A 22804-nucleotide genomic window follows, 5' to 3' on the forward strand; every position below is an offset into this window, starting at 1 on the left:
AATCAGCCTTCAAACCTGAAAGAAATAATGATTTCACATTAATCATAATATGTATCAATATCGACTGATATGAACATGTTTATTGTTATAAAATTTTTGGGCATATCATCCAGTTGCATTCTGCCTATTTTGTTTTAATTTTGCCTGATCGCGCAATTTATACATATTTACATAGAAGAATTCTATGGGAATTTTCTTTGCCTTGAAAAACTAAGCATAAATTAGTGGTAGTGTCCCAAAGGCGTGTTGTTGTAAGTAGGCTGGTCTGGTGCCTCTGTCTAGCCTACTCCTCCAGAGTTTGCCTGGTGACACTTATGACATAGATTTCCCATGTTACCACTGTAGAATGTTTTAATTAACGCTGCTCTCTTTGTTGCTGAGCTTGTATTTTCTTTTTGTCCAAAACTTGTTGATGGCTCTGCTATTTCATTGTGCCTTTTAATTCCTGTGCCTTGCAAGTGTAGTGCATTAGTAGTCCTATGTGAAGTCTGAGTGATTAGCAACAGCCTTAGTAAACTGAATCTTAATTTCAGATTGCAGCTGCATCAAGGCGCATTTCGTGCCACACCTTCTCATGTAAGTATATCTGGCCATTCATATTATGTCCGGTCTTAACTGCAAAGGCCCAGTGTGGCTGCAGATTTTCATTCCAAACAAGCTGCTGGAGCACAATTAATTCCACGTGTTTAATCAGTTGATCACATGTGCTCCTGCTTTGTTGTAAGGAAAACCTGCAGGTGCACCGGCCCATTGGATAATATCGAACACCCAAGTCCTAGAAGGTTTGCTGCATTTTACATGTGATGCCAGATATAACCAGCAGGTGGCAGTCCAGGTCAGCAAAAAAGCAAAACCATGAGGACAAACTCCAGTGAATTAAAGTCCCAATGACGCTGTCTGCATCCATCATTTCAGTTCATTGATTGGTGTCATTTAGTGAATAAGCCAAGGTGTTTCTGTAAGCTGGGGAGCAGGTCTAATTTCTCATCATGAGCGATAACATGATCTCTGACAGTGGCATTGATTTTGGGAAGCAAACTGAAGCGGTCAGTGACGTGCTCATCAACAACTCTGATACCATCCATGCTAACTAGGCCAGTACATTCGATTAAAAGTGTAAAGCCCAGAAATGGTAAACACTGCGGTCCGGTTTGTGTATATTTTTATATGTTCAATGCTGCTGTGATCCACTGGGTGGCAGTAAGTGTCTTCTGTTGCCTGTGTTTAACAACCAGTTTAAGAGAAACCCAGTGACCAGCATGTGCAGACCTGTTTGTGCACCTACACATGTACAATACTCTGCAAAGGAGAAAACCTTTCATTTATTTTCTTTCCAGTCAAAACGGCCATAAATTACAAGTTAATTATTTTTCAGGAAGTGTTTCTGAGGAGATTAGATAATAGATAATCCACCTGCATAACAAAAGGGAGACTCAAAGAAAAATAAGTGTAAAACCGGAGTTGAGTGATATAAAGATACAGAGAAAAAAGGCCTCCCATCAATTATACTAGGCCTGGTAGACACAAAAACTATCACCAACAGACAAACAGTACTTAAGCTTTGAAAGAGAAGAAAATCAAGCTGCGTCAGATCTGAAAACATCCACAGGTGTTTCTGTCCATCCTTCCAATGTGAGAAGACGACTCGGCGCTGTGGGTCTGAAAGGATGTGTAGCTGTCAGGAAGCTGTTACTAAGAAACACTAAAACTGGAAAAAATATCCCTATAGTTTTTTGAAAATTAAAAGGAATTATTCCAAAAACAGACACTGTATTAAAGTAAGATGGTGAACATTTTCTTGACACTGGACACTTTTTATATCCAGGCTCAAAACGTTCCTGTTTGAGCAGCTTTCAGTTCAGTTTAGACACTGCTAGCATTTCTATCCCTTTTTCTTTTGTAACGGCACTTTTTTAAATCCTAAAAACTTTTAGTTTTTAATTTGATTATTATGAAACTATCCTTATTTAATTCTTAAGTTAATGATTTTCTCTTATATGTATTGTTTTATTCATGTTTTAATTATGTTTTTAGTGTTTTTTTTAGCTGTTTTTCTATTTGCATTTACTTTTTTTAACAACTCTGACTCTGATTTTTTTTGATTTATAAAGCACTTTTAATGGCAGCAGTGTTTGAAGGTGCTATATAAATAAACTTGCCTTGCCTTGACACTGAAAAATGATTAACTTGCCCTTATAAACGAAGGTGGTCTCTGACTTTTGCATAGTGCTGTACATTGCAGCATATTTGTTAATGTGGACATTGCTGTCCATGGGTTTTACATCACTGTTTCAGCTCAGTGACACTTTGTCACTCCTGTCGTCTCTGCCTTCACTTTAGAAGCTGGTGACAACTTGTCCTGTCACCTGTATTGAGCCTGTAGTTATGTGTGTGTGTGTTTGTGTGTCAGTCTATTTAATTGTGCAGTCAAATGTCGTGTGGACACAAAATGCTGTGCTAGTTAAAAATGTCTAGACTGAGCAACATTCAGATTGGACACAGATTTGAATATTTGCTGACTTGATATTTAATTTCATTCAATAATTAATGATATTTATTTATGTGTTTAGTTATTTGTATATTTGATCAGCATAATAATACTCCAAATAATAATGTCTAAAGCTGTTAAAGTACACTGTGTTCTCTGAGTTTGAATCGTACCCATTTCTGTCTTATTTTGTGCTTCTCCTTCTATCAGAGCTCCTTCTATCTCCATGTAGCTTGCTCTTCTGCTCTACTTGCTCTTTTAAACACTTTACTTTTTCTGTGTTTCCCCATGTATTATTAATGGCCACTCTCCCTCTGGGCAAAATCTACTGGATTTAGGCCTTGCTTAACTTCCCAGGCTTGCGCACTTTGGCCAAAGAAAAGAGCCCTCAAACTTCACAGAACCCACCCCCCCCCTTGCCTTGTTCAAGCATCTCCTAAGACACGTCTTAACAGTCCTGTTAAGAAGTAGACAAATGTGCACATACCCATAAAGCCCCCTTTGTGCCAGACACTCTTTTGTGTTACTGCTAGACCTCAATTTTAGGCTGTACCTGGCGGGTCTTTGAGGTTCAGCCAGACACGTTTCTTAACAATTTATAGTGCCATCCCAGTAACAGTGGAGCCGGGGTGACATTCCAAGTGCTGCCAAAACACGTGGCCGATTGTGTCACATGTCCCAGTAAGGCCTCTGTGGAGAGGCTGGAGACAAGTCAGCAAATTAGCATCAGCTCTCACCCTTAACCCACACACAAACACCAACCTGCAATTACAGATAACTTTCAGCACTCTCCTGCAGCAATCTTCCTGGGCTTGCGCACTGGGAGTTCTTCTGTAACCCTGGAAGACCTGAGCCGAAAAAGATCCATTGAGTACAGGCAAGAAATGCAGCCTACATTCTGACAATTTTCGAGGACTCTACCAGACTATCCTTCACGATCTTCTGTCTAACCCGAAGAAAGTTTAGGAGAAATGCTAGCAGATGAAATTACTGCATCTGCAGAATTCATGTTGCTCGTATAAGCTGCATTCCAAAAGCTGGTTGAAAATTTTGAAGGAAAACACTACAAAGACAACATAACAAGTGTTGAAACTGAGAATTTTTATTGTTTTTTGAAAAATATCTGCCCATTTTGAATTTGATTCCAACCACATGTTCCAAAAAAGGTGGGACAGGGTCATGTTTACCACTGTGTTTCATCTCCTCTTCTTTTAAAACTCTGTAAGCATTTGGGAACTGAGGAGACACTGCTGTAGTTTGAAATGTTTTCCCATACTTGTTTGATACATGATTTCAGCTGCTCAACAGTTCGGGGTCTCCTTTTTCATATTTTTCATTTCATAATGTACCAAATGATTTCAGTGGTAGACAGGTCTGGACTGCAGGAAGGCCAGTTTAGCACCTGGGCTCTTTTAATACGGAGCAATGCTGTTGTTATATGTGCAGAATGTGGTTTGGCATCGTCTTGCTGAAATAAGCAAGGCCTTCCCTGAAAAAGACGTCATCTGGATGTCAGCATGTTGCCAAAACATGTATATATCGTTTAGCATTAATTGTGCCTTCACAGATGTGCACGTCACCCATGCCATGTGCACTAATGCCCCCCTACACCATCATGAATACTGGCTTTTGAACTGTGCACTAATAACAAGCTGAGTGGTCTTTAGCCCAGAGGACACAGTGTCCATGATTTCCAAAAAAGAATTTCAAATGTTGATTTGTCGGACCACAGGACACTTTTCCACTTCACCCTCAGTCCATTTTAAATGAGCTCAGGCCCAGAGAAGGCAGCAGCGTTTCTGGGATCCTGTTTATATATGATTTCTTCTTTGCATTTTATGGTTTTAACTTGCATTTGTGGATGCAGTGATGAACTGTGTTCACATACAGTGTTTTTCAGAAGTGTTTCAGAACCCATGCAGTGATTTCCACTACAGAATCATGTCTGTTTTTGTAATGCAGTGCTGTCTGAGGGCCCAAAGATCACAGCCAGCAAATACTGGGTTTTGGTCTTGACCCTTGCATACAGAGATTTCTCCAGATTGATATTTAATGCTGAGAAATGTTATTATTACATTGTTGCACCTAATCTTTACTTCTGAAAGACTCCGCCTCTCTGGGATGCTTTTTTATACCCAATCATGTTATTGACCTGTTGCCAATTAACCACCAGGTGTTTTGTTAAGCATTACCCAACTTTACCAGCCTTTGATGGCCCTGTGCCACTTTTTTGGAACGCATTGTTGGCATCAAATTCCAAATGGGCATATATTTTTCAAAAAACAATACAATTTTAGTTTCAACATTTGATATGTTGTCTTGGTACTATTTTCAATGAAATATAGTGTTTAAATGACTTGCACATCATTGCGTAGTACATACATTTTGCAGTGTCCCAACTTCTTTGGAAATGGGGTTGTAGTTTAGTTTGTCAGCTTTTTAAAATGTGTAATGATTACCAAAAATCAATCTGGGCTAGGTGTACTTAACCCATCAGATAGCCACCACTAACGGTGAAGTGCTATGCAGATGGCACTACGTTATATAAAACGGCGGGTAAAACATAGTAATAGTAAAGTTTACAGTATACTGTTTCTTTACTTGTATATTTAAGAGATGTTTAATAAGGTGTAAATTAAAGGCAGGGTGTGAAGTGCACTTTCTTTCCAGGAGTTTAACAGTTTTAGCGTGTACAATAGCATTTAATTACAAATTAAAGCGCACTTGGGTAAAATTGAAAGAAGTAGTATTAATGAAGACAAAAACATGCTAAAATATAGTGTCTGTGTGCTGCTGTGAGTTTGTAGAACCTAAACTAGTAATTTAAAAGTCAGAGGATGGGTCAGAATTTCGCAGGAGTGCTTCACACAAAGTCTTAACATATTAATGTCACACACACAAGCTCAAAAAGAAGGTCCAGCTCAATGTTTCAAAGTCACAGTCTCAAAGTCTCAAATGCAAAATCAACATTATACCGATGAAGATACGATGACTTTCTTTTTTTTTTTTTACAAGTCACTAGATGTTATTTATGTAGAGATTGCAGCATCAGGGATTCCGTGTGTTCCGCACACAGCGCACATTACTTCCTCTCCATTTCCTCGCCAGGCCAGCCGTCAGTAGATTAGCATCCGTGGTCTCTTGAGGCCCACGCTTCAACTCCACACCTTGTTATGCAAGCTGTCACAGAGAGAGACAGAGAAAAAGCAGACCATCCCCGTGACCCTCATTGGCAGAGACGAGGGCATCTCACATGATCTCTGAGCATTTCCACCGTCTGCACAGGCAAGGCGACGTTACGTAATAGAGGGTTTCCCTGAGATCCTCGGCTGCAGCCCCACATTTTAGTCTCCGGGGATGTGCACAAATCAGGATGGGAGTTCTCCTTTAGATTTGTAACACTGCTACAGAAACAAAGGGTTTCATATTCCTTTTAGTCTCTGAATCTTATACTGTGTAGCAAAATGAATTTAATTCTATTGTTGACATTTGATCATTTTGTTTGCATGTTTTTTTCCCTTTGTATGAGAAGAAATATATACAATATATCACAGTGGCATGAAAAATAAGAAGCAGTGTACAACAGAATATTACCAAGCATTGAATCCTATCTGTAAGGAGTGTCTTACAGATAATTCCCCGCTTTGAAAGTGCTCATACAGTCTTCTGTGACTATCAGCATATTAGCCGAAATGGGTTTACCTCTCGGACCTGTTGCTAAATATGAACTACTGGCATGCAAAAACTACCCAGGCCACTGCAGGGGCTCTTGTGGCGTCTGAAGTGGACTCAAACCGTCATGAGTCATGGTTTTCTGTGCATTCGTGAACATGCCAAACAAACTTAAACCCCTCTAAGCGAACCGAACTGAGACCACCTCTCTTTCAAACACAGTACTTCATTGCGGATGCGGATTTTCCCCGGTGGAAAGTGAGGAGCGCAGCCGAAAACGGAACCCACTGCGGCAGATACGCACAGTCATTTTTCCAGTTTTGCGTTTTCGGCTCCACCTGTGTATTTGAAAGAGAGGTGGTCTCGGTTCGGTTAGTTTTAGGGGCCATTTAGAGGGGTCTGAGTCCATTTGGCGTGTTCACATATACACAGAATTCCATGACTCAGCGTTCTGAGTCGAATTCAAACGCTGAAATGGCCCAAGTGTGAAAATGCCCTAAAAGGACCAGAAGGAAACAGAGTCTTCTTCATAGGTTACTTTGTTTTCACACAAAAAGAACTGAGGTCATTTGCAGTTGGTTCCTTTTCAGGTTCACCTTAACAGAACTCAGTTAGGTTCATTTATAAAGAGCTCTGTGTGTGAACACCCTCAGTGAGCCAATTTAATAGTACACCCAAAACTTGTCATAGCTACTAAAAGCAATACTACTGACAATACAGTCATTTTTTTTATTTTTAGATTTGTCATTTTTAGATTACTGCTAATGTTATTTCACTGTTTGCTTTTTGAAGGGATGGCTGTGTGGAATCAGCTGACTGCTAGTGACCACTAGGATCTGGTCAGCTTCAGAATAAAATATGAATGCCCCTTTGGTTGCCCTATTCTACACTTGACAGACATTGTCTATGACAACAGGCTAGTTAATTATATGTTGCTCTTCTATACATGACATTTTCCTTTTGAACTTTATTTCATGTGTCTGTTGCCTATTTATTTATTTATTTATCTGTTTATTCATTCATTCGTTTATTCATTATCAACCAAGAAACTCTTTTCAGGAATGTTATTTTCACCTCAGTTTTGATGTCCATTAGAGTCATTGACAAGCCAGTGTTTAGCTTTTCAAGACGTGTATCTTGAACGTTGCTCTTCATTGGTCTGAAGAATTTTGTCCCATTTTGTCAGCTTGTATAATTTTAATGATGAATCACTTTTATTCCTTTAGCTCATGGTCACTTGGAGATGTGTTTGTGCAGAGTTTAGTCCCAGCCTGGGTCTCACATGCCTGTTCATACTTACCTAACAATAATGCATCTGATCTAGCCAATCAGTGACTTATGAAAAAGTTAATTAGCTGCAGTAGGTGTGGCAGATTGGAACTACACTCCACAAGAAGGTATATCTTCAGCACCAGTGTTAGTGGCCACTGATTAGGTTACATTTTAACTAGCATTTTTCAAATGCCATTATCATAGCCAGTTAATAGCTAATTATCATAGCCAGTTTATAGCTAATTATCATAGCCAGTTTATAGCTAGTTAAAGGAATTCTTCCAATAATTCTCAGTTGTTCACTCCATCTGATCAAAACACAAAACCAGACCTATAATATAAATTCCATAGTATACATAGCATTGGTAGTATACTGAGATATTTTGCTTGAAAGCTCTGGTTCTGAACTAATTCTCAGTGCAGTGACTATAGTCTACGCTGCAATGCCTTAGTGTCCAGCAGGCTTTGGAACTGTTCATTCTGTTTGACGTGTTTTGGTCCCAAACACTGCCTGATAAGGTTAGTATGGGTAGTTTGTGCTGCTATCTTCTTTGTTTGTTCCTCTGAGAATTTCCTTCCCATTCAGTTTGATCTTTAGGTCTGACCCAAACTGAGATGTTCCTTGAGCAAAAGGCAGAATGTCTGAGCCAGAGTCTGATTTTAGTCCCTTTTTAGAAATACACTGAACAAGGTTCAGACACTTGGGGGTAGGTTGATAGTGGAGTAGCTCCAGCCTCAGATACTTTCAGAAGCTTAGTGTCTCTTAATGAACCCGATAGGAGTTCAATATAACCATACCCCCAACATCCCATTGTTCTCCTGGGTGGTTCAGGGGATTTTGAGTTGGAGCAGTAAACGGCTCTCGTATAGATTGTACTTCTCTAGGGGCTTGTTATGCCTATCCAGAATCCCCATATTCTGCAAAAGTGTAACTGGAAAGTAAAGAGCTAAAGAATCACATGTTCATCTTTTCATGGTGATGTTCTTCCTATGCAGCTTTTTTGTTCAACAGTAGCTGTAGAGTTTTGGGCCATCACTGGCTTTGTTCCCTCTTGTTTTTTGGATTTTGATTGATAGGTCGAGTCACAGGTCAGACAGTGAAGTAGTTAGCTGATTGCTATCAGACTGCCTGTCTCTTTGGTGAGTGATTGCGTTGTCTCTGTGATTGACCTGTGCCTGGAGCCTCAAGCCTGACATGTGCGGAGACTCCTGTCCCTGCAGACATCCATGGTGGCTCAGTGCAGGTGGCTGAGTGATTGAGTGAGTGGCGCTGGGGTTTGGTGTGTCATTCTGCTCCTGGAATTCATTTTATATGGCCCTAATAAAGATGGATTTGGTTTCTGGTTTGTGTTTGGGGTGTGTAATTGAGCATACCATCCACATATCTCATTGACTTTTTCTCATTATGTTTTGTCTTGACCGATTACTCTTAGTTGTTTGCCATTCTTGTTTTTCCCTTACAAACAGGTGCTCAGACACATCATCGTCTGAAATAGGGCAGTTACGTGCTTCGCTGCAGTCTTCTCAACACTGCGATTGTATAGTGCTGCCATATATGTAAAGCTTCTTTTACATTTCCAGCAGGATTTTGTATTGTCAGTATTGTGTGCAAAGACCTTCGGATTCCAAGAGGGATTTGATCAGCTTAGTAGATTTTTGGATAAGCCAGAAATGGGCTCTTAATAAAAAAGACACTGCTGAGATTGTGACACTGGAGAGTGGAGTTAGCAGATCCGCTGTGGGGTGGAAAGCGAAAACCCTCTCTCAGACCAGGCAAAAACTCATTTGAACCTTGAAATTAATCAGAATTCCCCTGCTGACACCACATATCAGCCATCTAGGAAAGCTAATTCAGGAGCTTCTGAAACGCTTGAGCGTTGAGAGTAGGATTCTGATGAAATAACTCCAGATGTGCATGAAAGAGTCTGATCTTTCCTGGGGTTTAGTTATTTTTAGAATATTTTAAATCACATATGAACGTCTTATCTAACAGCTAATGGCAGTACTGAAAGAATGGAGAGACGAGACATGCTCATCGTAGTGTAATGGACACATGAAAATGAATCTGATGATGACCCAGTCTACCCAGGGCTGGCCAATCTCAAGTGCATACGGTGTGTAATTCTCACTGTGGTGTATAATAGGAAATCTTTGGGACGGAAAGCCAGGTAGCAGTTCTGCAGATCATCAGCCCCTGGCTATGTTTGGTTTTTTGACTGACAGCCGACATCTGTTTGTGTGTGAAAGGCCCAATCCACCTACACTCATTGGCTCCAAGTCTGTTGGGCTGAGAATGGCCTGATGGACAAGTGCTGTCAAGAAAGGCAGGAGATTTTAATTGGAATCTCAGAGTGGAAGGAGACAAGATGAAGGCTGCCTTGGGTTTGCTGTTTGATATGGGCTATTGTGCTTTTCATTTGATGCTGCGCATCACTGTGGGGTTTTTTTATGAGGAAGGGATATAAGAACAAGATGATGTCGAAACACAGAGATTGGATTAGTATTATTATTATTAGGACTGCAAATATAAAATATTGTAGTTTTCATAATGTATAAAATTACATATAGAATATTTGGATATTCTGTAAGGATGGATGTTCAAGATCTTTCAATTGAGTTATTTAATAAAAAAAAATTAATAGTCAAGCACAATAATTTCCTCTTTACCAAGGCATCACTACCTTAGTTAGCTTCATAGCCTTGAGCTCTTTCCAGCCTTGGAAAGCCACACTGATGTTTGATCTAGACACTCAGTTGATCTAGTCATTTTCCTTTCTAATGTTCTTCTTTTCTTGGTTTGCTGGTAAGTGATCATACAGTGCTGCTTGAAATTTGTGACATTTATTATTTTGTAAACGTCTATATAAATGTGACATAACATATATTTAGAACCCAATAAAACAATTAACATCAACATGGGGTTTTCATCTATTTATTATACAAAATGATCCGACACTAAACATCTGTTGGCAAAGGTCTGTGAACCTGTAGAATTATCAGTTTAATGTATAATTTAGGGTCAGGAGATTAAGTCAACAGGATGACAATCAGGTGAGAGCGTGGCTGACCCTACACTATTTGGTGAGTTTAATGGTGAGTCTTCACCATTAAAGTCTGGTTTTTATCACACACTATTGTAGTACTATTGTAGTACATGCCATGTCTCAGTCAAATGAGATTTCTAAGGACCTCAGAAAATTATTTGCCGGTGCTCATTAGGCTGGAAGAGGTTCCGAAACTACCTAACTATGTGGATGGATGAGGCAGAAGTGGTTCTTTGTGGCTTAAAAATTAGAGATGTTATGTTCAGTAAAACCAAGCACAGCATTCCAGCATAAGAACCTCATCCCTGTTTTAAAACATGGTGGTGGCAGTATCATGGTTTGGGGCTGTTCTGATGCTACTTGACCAGGACAGCTTGCCTTCATTTGGTGAAGCTAGGAATTCTGGATTGTATTAAGAAGGAGAATGTTAAAGCATCCATTCATGAACCGAACCTCAACAGAAGGTGGGCTCTGCAGATAGACAGCGACCTTAAAAACACCAGTTAGTCTACAAAGAGTGGTTGAAGCAGAAGAAAGTTAGTTAAAGTCCAGATTTTAATCCTGTAGAAATGTTGAGGCAGAACCTAAGATGTGGCCTTAATGCAAGAAAGCCCACCAACATAACAGAGTTCAGGCAGTTCTGTACTGAGGAATGAGCCGAGATTCCTCCAAGTCAATGTGCAGGGCTGATGAACAGTTACAGGAACCGTTTGGTAAAACTGTATACTTTTTATGGTATTTGTTTAACTGGGTTCTGGTTATCTGTTGGTGAGTTAAATGAAGATCTGATCGTGATAAAGGTTCACAAACTTTCAAGCAGCACTGTAGGTAGAGGTGAAATGTGTAAATTTGCCAGTTGTTGCAGGTCTGTAGCTTGCTAGCTAATCTACACTCTCACTCGGTGTGGTTGATTAGATATGCAACATGATTGACAGATGGATGTGCCTGCTTGTCCTGCTTGGTTGAATGTGTGCTGGTTCGTTATTTTTTTCTTTCCCATTTACAGATCTTAGGGCAAACAGAGTGACTGATTTTTTCCCTCTTTGAGCATAAACATTATTGACAGCTGCGGGAATGCAGGGGTGGGAATCGCTGCAGGCCCCCAATGTGATATTATAGTCACAACACAATTCTAATGTGATATTTAAACATTTATTATATGCTAAGTATTGCAATATGCCATGATGCGATTTATTCCTTTACCCTGCAAATTATTCCTCCGAAAGAAAACTTAGTTTTATCTCTCTTTTATCTTCAACCTTTTTATTAAAGAAAAAAATTGTAAATGAGACAAATCAACATTGAAAAAACTACATTTTTTACTTGCTTAGCAGATGCTTGTATATGTGAAATAGACAAACAGCATTAAAAACAAGCTTTATCCATACATATTTAACAAATGTATCCAGATCAGTTTACTGTTGCTGTACATTTAGTGAAGTCAAACTTCAAACATTCTCCCCAGTTTAGTCATCGCCCAATTCCACCCGCTAACTAGGCCCCCCCATCACATATTGCTACCATGCTGGGAGAAAAATGGCGATCATGTGCTCTTCACATCACCTGAAGCCAGACACCGCATCTTTTCAAATTGCAAACGTTGGACAGCTCAACATGCTTGGGGGACAGCGCTTACTGCCCATTCTGTTTTGTCAGTTGGCTAGCATCGCGCTGAATGATGAGGGGAGGTATAGGACCATCCTACCTGCCCAGAGAGAGTGAGGCTAGTTAGACTTAAGGCTACAGTCGCCTATAGCGTTGCCGGGGATCTCCCTGCGACAGGGCCCAACACTTAAACACCTAACACATCAAATGGGTGCAACACTTGGGAGAATGATACTGTTGGTTCTTTTTAAACCAAAAATATTGTGAAAATGATACTGTAAAGATATTTCTTCTGCACTCCTGCCACAATGTATATTACAGAAAATGTTGTCACTTAAAAATCAGTGACTCTGCCACTTTCCACTGGAGCAGGAGCTAAACTCAGCAGTATCGTTCTGAACGCCAGGTGCAGTCCAAATTCCCTGCTGCTTAGGACAGCTAGCTAGCTAGCGCACACTCATTTATTCTCGAAAAGAAATGCAGCTGAGAGCGTACTAGCTTGCTGCGCAATAGGAAACTTATTTGAACTGCACCTGGCATTAAGACTGATAATGTTGCCTTGAGCTGTAACCTTCACATTTTTGAATGATTTTTTGTTTTTTAGGTATTTAAATGATCAGATGTATTGAATATGTATTGGTGACCTAATTGTGATGTAGCAGCATAATTATTGGTACGTTTTATTGTGTGTGTGTGTGTGTGTGTGTGTACATGCACACACTCTCCCTCTCTCTCTTCTCATCTCACTTTCTCTGTCTCTGTCTCTTTCTCTCTTTATTCTACCTTACTCTCGCTGTCTCTCTGTTTCTCCCAGCCTCTCTGTCTCTCTCTCTCTCTCTGTTTTTCTCTCTCTCTCTCTCTCTCGAATAATGAGCATCTCTCTGTAGTAAATTCTGTTTTAATATTCACTCCCTATTTGCAGAACTGTTGTAGGACAGCTGTGAGTGTGCCAGCTGTTGGTTAAGTGTGATTAGCAGGATTTGCATAATGGCGTTTTTTTTAAACGTCCATTAGTGTGTGTGTGTCTGTGTGTGTGTGTCTGTGTGCACGTGTGTATCAGTCTGTACTTTTTTGATTGTGTGTGTGTGTGTGTGTTTGTGCATGCTGAATGCTTCCCTGCATTGGGCAATCCTCCAACTTCAGATCTCTCTGTAGGGAACAAAGCACAGGCGTATCAGAAAACACCGAAACGAGGGAATTTGTGTCATCCTGTCAGTGAAAACGTTGCGCTGTAGATGAGCGCTTAGGTTTATAGTTAGAGCTTTAAATAATAGCAGTGAACCAGTCCCACTTTTTCTCTCCCGATACCTGAACTCAGGGTATTAGCCTGTATCGAGTACCTTTTTTCTGCTTCAGTTTGAAAGCTGTATACTTCACTGTGTAGAACTACTAGGGCATCATCCTTTTACATCTAAGGTGTTATGAGGCTTTAACCATGCATCACTTTTTACTATGAAAGAAAAAAAGAATGCAATAAGAAGGAAACAAAGTGTGTGTCATAGTAGGCTACTGGATAATGTGCTGTAAAATTTTATAACAGCTGGAACTGAAACAGTACAGAATGAGGGTTAGTCACATATACCTGATCCACCTAAAAAGGACAGTATCAGTGCCAATACAGATTCAGTATATCTTCCCTGCGTAAAAAGTGACCACTTCGTCTAGCTCAGGGGTCGGCAACACGTGGCTCTGGAGCCGCATGCAGCTCTTTTACTGCCCTGTTGCGGCTCCAGAGCAGAATCAGATTTGTTGGTAAAAATAAAATAATCCTCCTTTGCAGTAAAATAAAGCTCTGCTGATCGTTTTAACACAGTTTTAACACATTTTTAACAATAAATGATTGTAAACGCTGGAGTTAATGTTTAACTGCTCATTCACCAGCTTCTGTTGCACCTTAAATGGTGCAACAGTCAGCTACATAGTTAGCTACATTATAGCACATTAGGCACCATTTAAGGAGGAACAGGCAAATTCAAACAAGAAGCTGGCGAATGAGAAGCTGACTTCACTCTCGTAAAAAGTCAAAACGTTTTACATGAAAACTGTTCTACTTTGGTGAAAAGGTTTCCTGCTGGAGATGCGAGAAAAGCAGCTATAGCTGAGCTAAAGCTTAAAGCAGAGCAAAGTAAGTCTGCGTTTTCATTTGTATTTATTAGCCTGTAGTAGTACATTAGCACATACTGAGACATGCTTACAGCCAAGATGGTGAAACGTTACTTCAATAAAATGGACATGAAATGTTGTGGCTCCCAAGGTGGTTAGATTTTTGTTGAAACTTGACAAAATGGATCTTCTTAACATTTGTGTTGCCGACCCCTGAAATAACCTAAAGACAGTTCCCCTGAATGGAACAACACAAAATAGTTTCTAGACTGAATTCTAGTTATAGTTGAACACGTTACTCAATATGGGGTCACTTGATATAGATATGGAAACTAAACGAAAGATAGATATAAATATAAAGCTTTGCCAACAGCGCAACTGTAGCTAATTGATAGACAAGGTTTGTAAACACAAAATCAGTATACAGTGCTAGCTTTAGGTGCTAACAGTTCATATCCTTCCTCAAATCTGGGTATATGCCCTGAATCAGCTACATTTAAGCTGACCATCACACCCACATACAGAAAAAGTAGCAGAGCTTAAAGGATGTGCCATACATCACACACTTTCTTATTGATCCCGCTGTCATATGAATCTCTAAGCAGGCTGATGCAGTGCAGGATGTCACACTTTTTTATTGATCATTCTTCTGTCGCATTGTGTTGGGATCATGAATGGGAATTAACTGGCCAGATGAATCGACATGCTTGCAGTGGCGTGGTTATGATTATGAATCGGCTGTTACCTGGCAACTGCGCCCATGTGCAGGTCAAAGCACAAGAGCCATTTAAAATGAGCAGCATCCCAGATGGCCCAGTTCGTACAGAGGGTTGTGTGACAATGGCTTTGTGTCATTTACAAGCCTGTACTGTACTGTGCTGCTGAAATGCAATACGAGTAAGACAGGACTCTTCCCTTGCTTTTAGAAGGCTTCTATGGGCCATGGCACCTTGTCCTTTGAAGCGTGTCGCACCAGGGGGGTCGTGTTTCAGTTTTGCCCATGTGCATGTGTGTGAAGGCATTCTGTGTGTGTGTGTGTGTGTGTGTGTGTGTGTGTGTGTGTTTGTGTGCATACCAGCACCTAAGTCAGATATCTAGGGTGCCATGTCCAGTTCAGGTGGGAAAAATACACATGCAGCAGTATTTTTGGTATAAAAATAGTATTGACCACACTGATATTGTACATTTTCATTATTGATTATTTAATGTGTATGAGGTAGGGATGTACACAGGTACTAGGGTTCTCTGTTAACCATTCGAGCTGCCAGAGTTCAGTCTTCAGTCACATTTAGTTACATTTAATCGCAAGAAGACAGAGGAAAAATACAGGCTAAGAATGGTTTTGCTCGTGTTTGCAAGTATATCATGTTATACTTTGCTACTCTGAAACACAGCTACCTGAACGTGAGTGCATTGCTATGGACACGTTGCTAAAGACATAGCTTAGAAGGGAGAGGTAACGCTAACTAGACTAGCTACCTAGCTGGGGTCTAGAAACAATAACAATATAATTGTTTATATAACAAATAATACATCAGCACATCGTCCACTGAGTTGATAATATCTTGTGTAGAAGACACAACAGTGAATCCTCATTAGCATCCAACTTGACACTTGTTGGCTCATTAGCTTATCTGAAAAAAACTACTAATTTCTCTCTGCTGTGTTTGAGGAACAAAACATGTTCCTAATTTGACTCAGATCTGATGATTTCAGAGCTGTGTGGACATGCAAATCTGATCTTTTCAAATCTGTCTTTAGCCACTTTCATATGTGATACCAGATTGGATACGTGTCCGATTTGTGGTCATGCAACCTTAATGTGAAGTTCAGATCGGAATTCTTGTGCTTTTTTTCCGCTGCGCATGCCCTATCATTCAGAGTTACCATGGCAGCAGCGCCGAGCAGAAGTTAAAGCTGTAAACTGTGGAAAAGCAACACATCTCACCTTTTTCATCTTCATCTCGCTCTAATAATGAAGCTGAGAGTTAAATTTCTTCACAGCGAAGCTCGTTCTGCTCGTTAGTTTGTGCTGATGACGTTTCTGAGCAGGATGTGCTCATGCGGGTCATTTCAGGACGCCGGTTCGTTCACATTAACGACAGATTTGAATCACTTACCTAAACGAGTGTGAACCATCGTGACAGAGAGATCGGATTTGAGCAAAAAATCAGATTTGATCCTTGACGCTTATAATGTGAACATAGTCTAAGGTTTTCTGTCAGTGAAGTTATTAGGAACAGTTCGATAGTGTAGTGGATTTCATGCTTGGTTGCTCTCAGAAAAATGAGGTTCAGTACTTCAGACAGGAATTCTGACACCCCACTATATACAAATAAATCATTGGGCAAGGCTTAATGCATTACAATATGGAAATGTAAAGAAAGATAGCATTTTTTTGAAGTGTGAACTTTATTAGATAAAGCAGTTTTTCTTTTGGAGGAATAATTTGCAGCCAAAAGTAAAGATTCACAAAATATCACATTGCAATACTAAAAGTATCACAAATCTTTAAGTATTATTAAGTATTAAGGTTGTGCGGTCTGCAATGATTCCCATTGATTCTGCATTTTTCTTGTAGTTGTTTTCTCTGAGGTCCACTTAGAATGTTTTATGTACTAAAATAGTCCAACTTTTCTTTATCCCTTAGAATTTATCAAGCTGTTGTTATTGTAAGGCTGACAAAGGAAAACAGCCTTTGTTCTGAATTGGCTGCCCTGTATTGCACTGGAAAAACAGTCCAGCCAGTACTGAACAAACTATTAAGTTTTGACTGAATCCTCAAGGACGTCAGAAATAAAATAAACTTCAGGCTCTCCTTTTGGATTTCTGGATCCTTTAAAAGGCTGCAGTGATATATTTGTTTCCCGACAGTCACAACATTTAGATGTTTTCTCCACTTTTTTACTACAGTAACTTTGAGACAGACAGTCTAAAGTAACAACACTCCTTATAGTGTCAGGGTGAATGATAAATCAGGCACTTTCATTCAAAATAAGCAAGGCAAGTTTTATTTTTAAATTATATGACCCATTTCAATTTGCATCATATATATAACTATCTTCCTCCAGCTTAATTGTGGTTGGACTAGACATGGACAAAACCAAACCAAGACAGCCCAAGCAAAGTAAAGAGACCCTCTTTATATAAAGAAATTTAGATTTCATTCGGTTAAACCACATGCTTCCCTACTTCTATTTAAGTCCGCGGGAGCCAGCGCTTTTGTTAGATTTTGGACCAAAGGTTTGCTTGCCTGCTGGATTCATTCACCGGAGCACCACTCTGGCGCCTTCTTCACAGATGTGGTCTTCTGCTCTGTCTTTTAATTATCTCCTCAGTAGACCAGTGGCAGGTCCTAGTTAGATAAGCTTCATTATTTTATCACTGTACAAACGTGTGCCACAGCAGTCTCCCGGCTCTTTACCCAACCCAGCACTCACTCCAATTATAGTGAAATTTCATTTGACCTGCCAGCATTATTATATATAGCCACAGCTTCCATGTGTTGTCCTCAATGTTTTTTCGTTCCTCAGCTAATTGGTTGCTGGTATCTGTTTCTGTCTTCAGCCATATTACACACAGTTGTAGTACTGTGGTAATTGGGTATTTTTGCCACACAGTTGAACGAAACGGCTGTCAATTACGGGTGAATAAAATCTTTAGCACATGTAAGGTGTTGAGGAGGACTGACATAAATTGGAGGTAAGTGTTTGGGTGTATTGTCAGATTGGCACAGGCTGACTGGTGGGTGAACTCTAATGTGCTGTAGTCCACTCCTAACAACTCTGGGTTTGACACGCATTCAGTCAGACTGCATTGCATAATATGTATTTTACACAAGCCTGTACTGCACACACGTTTTGAAAGCTCCTTCTTTTTGCGTCGAGTTTATTTAAGTTTGCAGCGCTCGCCCAGTCTTTCTTTCCTGATTTGTCATGCACGGAATCATTGGCGAAACCTCAAAGCCCGAGCCTCTCAGCTACTCACACTCACTCTTGTCCTCTCTGCCTCACTGCTCTCACTCCTTTTATATCTTTCTCTCTCTCTCTCACCTCCCACTATTCCAGCACTCGTTCCTCCGTCCCTCCCACCCTCGCCCCCCCCGCTCTCTGCCTTTTTCTTTCACGCACACTCTGCCTCTTTTGTGTCTCGCTCTCGGCAGGCACATATAAGTTTAATCCCCGCCAAGGAGTGCCAGCAAACGTGAGGCGGCTCTTTGACTGACAGACGAATAGGATAATACGCTCACCGGGGGGTACTACCAAAGAAGACATCTCTAGTTGTGCACGGTTTGTCCACGTTTCAGCCTAAAAGTGTGCAAGAACATGTTGCGTGAATGATGTTTGCAGCTCTTGTTTTCAATCTGTTAACTGAGGCAGAAGGAAGACACCATCAGGCACATTTCTGAGCAGGGATAACTGGACTGTGCCGCAGAGATAGCGACTGAGCTGCTGAAAAAAGAAATTAGGAAAGAGCCCACCTCTCTGTGGACGTTTGAATGAGTAAGAAAACCTGTGGTGGTGTATGTGGATAGGGATCTAAGGTCCTGTTCCTGGAGAAGTAATTCGCTGCTTGAAGGTGCAGTGAGACAACTGGAGGCGACTTTTTTTGCAAGTTGTAGTCTGTCTGAATGACTGAGACACGGATCAGCGCTCTCCTCCACCTCTTGCTCTCCTCTGCTCCCTTCGTCCACCTCATTTCCTCTCACCCAGGGCTGAGACTGGAGCATCAGGCTGAAAGAGCGCACTGCATAGTCCATTAAGACTGAAGACTGCAAAAGGAGCATCACTCTTGGAGATCTGTCCTTTTCTTCTCGTTTCCGTGTTGTCGCACAGATTTTTTGGACTTTTGCTGGTTTTAGAAAGTGCCTGCCTCTATCTTCTCGTGTACCACTGTCTTGTCTTTCATTGGCATTGCTGGACTTTGTGGCAGAGAGTGTTTTAGAAGGACTGCCAGTCTGTCTTAATCTTCTCTCATACCACTTATCCTAGAGTGCTCTTATCTTTGCCGGACTTTGTGACAGATCGTGCTTGTGTTTAAATTCTGAAAGGAATTCCCACTTCTCCTGATCGCCCTGCATCCCCCAGGCCAGGATGCAGGTGTCCTTTGTGTGTACGGACCACCGGTCCATGAGCCGCAGCACAGATGACCGGCTCAACCGGCAGAACGCCAACAGCCCAAACACGGGCACCCGCAGCAAGTTTAGAGCCGTGGCCATGGTGGCCCGCAGCCTCGGCCAGCTGTCTGTCCAGAGCGTACCCTCTTCAAGTGACCAGAGCATGAGGACCGGCATGAAGTATAGGTAGGAGAACGGCCATGTGGCACTGGAAAGTTGAATTATTGGTTGAACATATGAAGTATAGATAGAAGATCTTGTGTGGTAGTACAACGATCACCAGAGTGAGTGTTTTTGGTAGAATGTCTTCGTTTTTAGGCACATTAAAGAAAGTATGGAAATGAAACATTTTGTCAAACCAACTTTTGAATATTTTGCACCGAAGGTAAAAGCTGGATCATCAGTGTCAGTTATTGGTAGAATGCCTTCTGCATCATTAGGCATATTTTTTTAAACATAAATATTAATTAAGGTCATGTGTAAACCAGCTTTTGAATACATATTCCACTGTATAGGCAAAAAAATAAAAAAAACTTTATATTGTTTAGGGAATCAAACACCTGAAACTTAAATTTTGGCTTTTGATGATTGAAAAAACAGCAAAAATACATTTAGATGACTATTATCTCTTTACTTTTCATTCTTTTCTTAAGACACAAACTCTCACCTGTTTTAGAGAACAATTGGATTTGTCCTGTCAAGAATCATATCAGAGTAGCACGATAATGCCTTTTTGCTTCTGCAAAGTGCTCTCATTATTTTGAATGAATTCAGCTTGTTGATGCAATTAGCCCTCCAACTGTGCAGTAGATCCTGCAGTGTTACCATAATACAGCCTTAAGATTGATGCTAACTGTGTTCTTTAATCATTGTAACTCAATTGTCCTCTGGCAATCCATATTAATAATCCTTTAGTGTCTCCATCTTAGCCTCTTCATGAAAACCCCAGAGCTTTTTCCCAGCATGGTTTCAATTCCTTCTGTTTGAGGAAAAATAATGCACAGAACTAATTAAATAATACTTTGAAATGTGATCTGTATTACAACGCAGCATAGTTTTTCTCTATGTGTATGTGTGTTCAAAGCACAAACAATTTTGCAGGTAATGTATTTTTGTAATCTGCATCATAATGCACTGATAATTGAGGCAGGAAAATATACACTGTGCCTGGTTGTGGCTTTTATCTGGGAAGGTTTTGATGAAAGAATGCTTTTCTCTTGGTTGAAACACTGTTTTTGTTGTCTGAAACTCCAATTTATATCAAGCTTAATGGTGCACAAAGAACACAGGTTTCCTTTAATAGAATGTTTGACTACGAACAATGAAGTCATTACTCTGTTGCTCCCAATATTAGAAGTAAAGTAATTATTTTGGTATTGTGAGCAGCAGTGTGCCTGCGGGCTTTTATTTACTGTCTTTCAGTTGCTGTTTTTTTGTGTGTGTTATACGGTACTGTGCAAACTTAATTTATATAATCTGCCGTCAGAATGACTGTTAACATGGCTTTCCCCGGGGCTGTGCTGGAATTCAGGCATGGGGCAGGGCCAGTTTTGAGTCGTTTTTCGAAGCCATTGTAAATTACTTGATATGAACGCACCTATGACAGCATCAGAACAACTGGATTCTGTATCTGGAACTGTTTCACTGCGCCACATCACGAAAAATCCTTGTGCTGTTAATGGAATAATCTTTGACTCTAATGCTGCTCGCATGGACCACCGAGTATACTGATAAGGGAGAACCTGTTTTTCTGAGGGGCAGGCAGCTTATTTTCTTAGCTAGAAGTAGGCTGGTCAGCTAGCTGACAGGTGAAAAGATACTACAACTCCATCATGAATATCACAGGCTTGAATTAAAGTGCTTAATATGTGATCCACTGCAAAATGGTAATATGAAAGAGTGAAGAATGTCACTTGAACGGCTTACATGCTTCAAATGTCTGTTTCATTCAGATCTGCCTAAGGTAGCATCAAACCCAGGCTGAATTTCAAGCAACTCTGTAGTCCCTAAATAGTGTGTAGGGAAGTTTTATTATGCACTGTTGGGATGCAGGATCCAGTAGTGTACTATGTAGGGAGCCGGGAGCCATTTGAGATTCGTCCCCAGCTTGGGAAGAGGGACGTTAGCTTGGGGCTAAATAAGACCCATGATGGTAACTTGGTGATCAAAAAGTACTTATAAAGCAAAGTTTTTTGCATTAAACTGTGCTGTTATGATATGTTCGTTATTAAACAAGAAGTTCAAAAGTTCATGAAATTATCGTAATATACAGTGATGGGCGACTAAGCGTTCTTGTTCTCCACTTCACGTCATAAAATCTTAGTAATGCATGGTGTTCTAACAGTTTGTCAGAGCAGCGGCCTCTCGTGGCTTACTGTTTAATAATATGTTTGTGAAAAACGTATTGCATATTTTTTCAATTGTCGTGTAGCAAGAATATAGCAGTCATAAGGAGTTTATATTTTGTATTATAAAATAGGTCTACTTTATTAAAACAAAATATAGGGTTCCTTATGAAAAAACACCTGTGGCTCAGTCAAGTGTCAGTTTAATAATGCGTGTAACCGCACTATTTCAAAAAGCGCTGCAGTAAATAGGCTATGAGTTCATGAGTTTTCATATCATTGTCACAGTCTTTTGGACTAACTTGGCAATCATTTGACGACAGTATGCCGCACAGACATGCTGTTCAGAGACTAACAGAGGAAAGAGTGATGACTAGTTTAAAGAATTAGTGTTTTGGATATACTTTATACACTTTTATGAAAGTTGTGCTTGGACTTGGATAAAATAACCGTACATTATTCGTTTTGCACAACTTGTTGTTGTACTGTTTGTTATTGTTTATTTGTTTCAGCTTTGTTAATAAACATATTCAATTCATTAATTTAATTTTGCTAACCCCCCTTCCCTCCATTCTTTGTCCTAACTCCCGAACACATTTCAGGCACAGGACCTTTCCTTGTTTTAAGCCCTGTGTTAAGTACAAGTTAAACAGATAATTACACAGAAGCCTCAACAACTAAACATCACAATATCCTTTGAGTCTGTATTTAGTGAGTCCACGCTTTTGCCTATGCTGCATCTTCCATTGTTTTCAAAAGACTTGCTTTCAGTTTTGTAAAGAAATCTGCAGGGATATTTTTCCACACCTCCAAAGTCTTTGAAATTGGTTGTTTTTTCTGCCTCTCGTGATCCAAACCCAATTACAAATTTTTACTTATCAGTCCATAAAACCTCTTTCCATATCTCAGATGTCCAGTTTTGGTGTTCTAGTGTGAATGGTTTTTCTTTTTGGCTATTTCTTTTTTCAGTAATGGCATTTTGACACCTGCACATCCTTCCAGACTCATAACGTTGAATTGTCTTCTCACACTGGAAGGATGGACAGAAACACCTGTGGAATTTTTCAGAAGCAAGAGTAGAGCTTGATTTTCCTCTCAGAGATGAAAGCTCTAAATACTGTACATCTAGTTTTGGTCTACCAGGACCAGCACAGCTGTT

The 22804-nt window shown here is 40.2% G+C and overlaps 1 protein-coding gene across 5 annotated transcripts in view; it reads left to right on the forward strand.

Annotated features, from left to right (window-relative positions):
* Positions 1 to 22804, forward strand: part of kcnab2a (potassium voltage-gated channel, shaker-related subfamily, beta member 2 a) — a 156006-nt gene that overhangs the window by 84726 nt on the left and 48476 nt on the right. Inside the window, exon 1 of one of the 5 annotated variants that reach the window (XM_036559207.1) lies at positions 19110 to 19486. The exons of the other annotated variants lie outside the window; for them this stretch is intronic. Within the exon in view, the coding sequence (XP_036415100.1) occupies positions 19278 to 19486 (209 nt within the window). The 5' untranslated portion in view covers positions 19110 to 19277. Of the gene's footprint in view, positions 1 to 19109; positions 19487 to 22804 lie in introns of those variants that run through there. 5 annotated transcript variants of the gene reach the window in all.

This window comes from Colossoma macropomum, unplaced genomic scaffold (assembly GCF_904425465.1).
Source record: "Colossoma macropomum unplaced genomic scaffold, Colossoma_macropomum, whole genome shotgun sequence".
In the NCBI taxonomy this organism is placed as follows: Eukaryota; Metazoa; Chordata; class Actinopteri; order Characiformes; family Serrasalmidae; genus Colossoma; species Colossoma macropomum.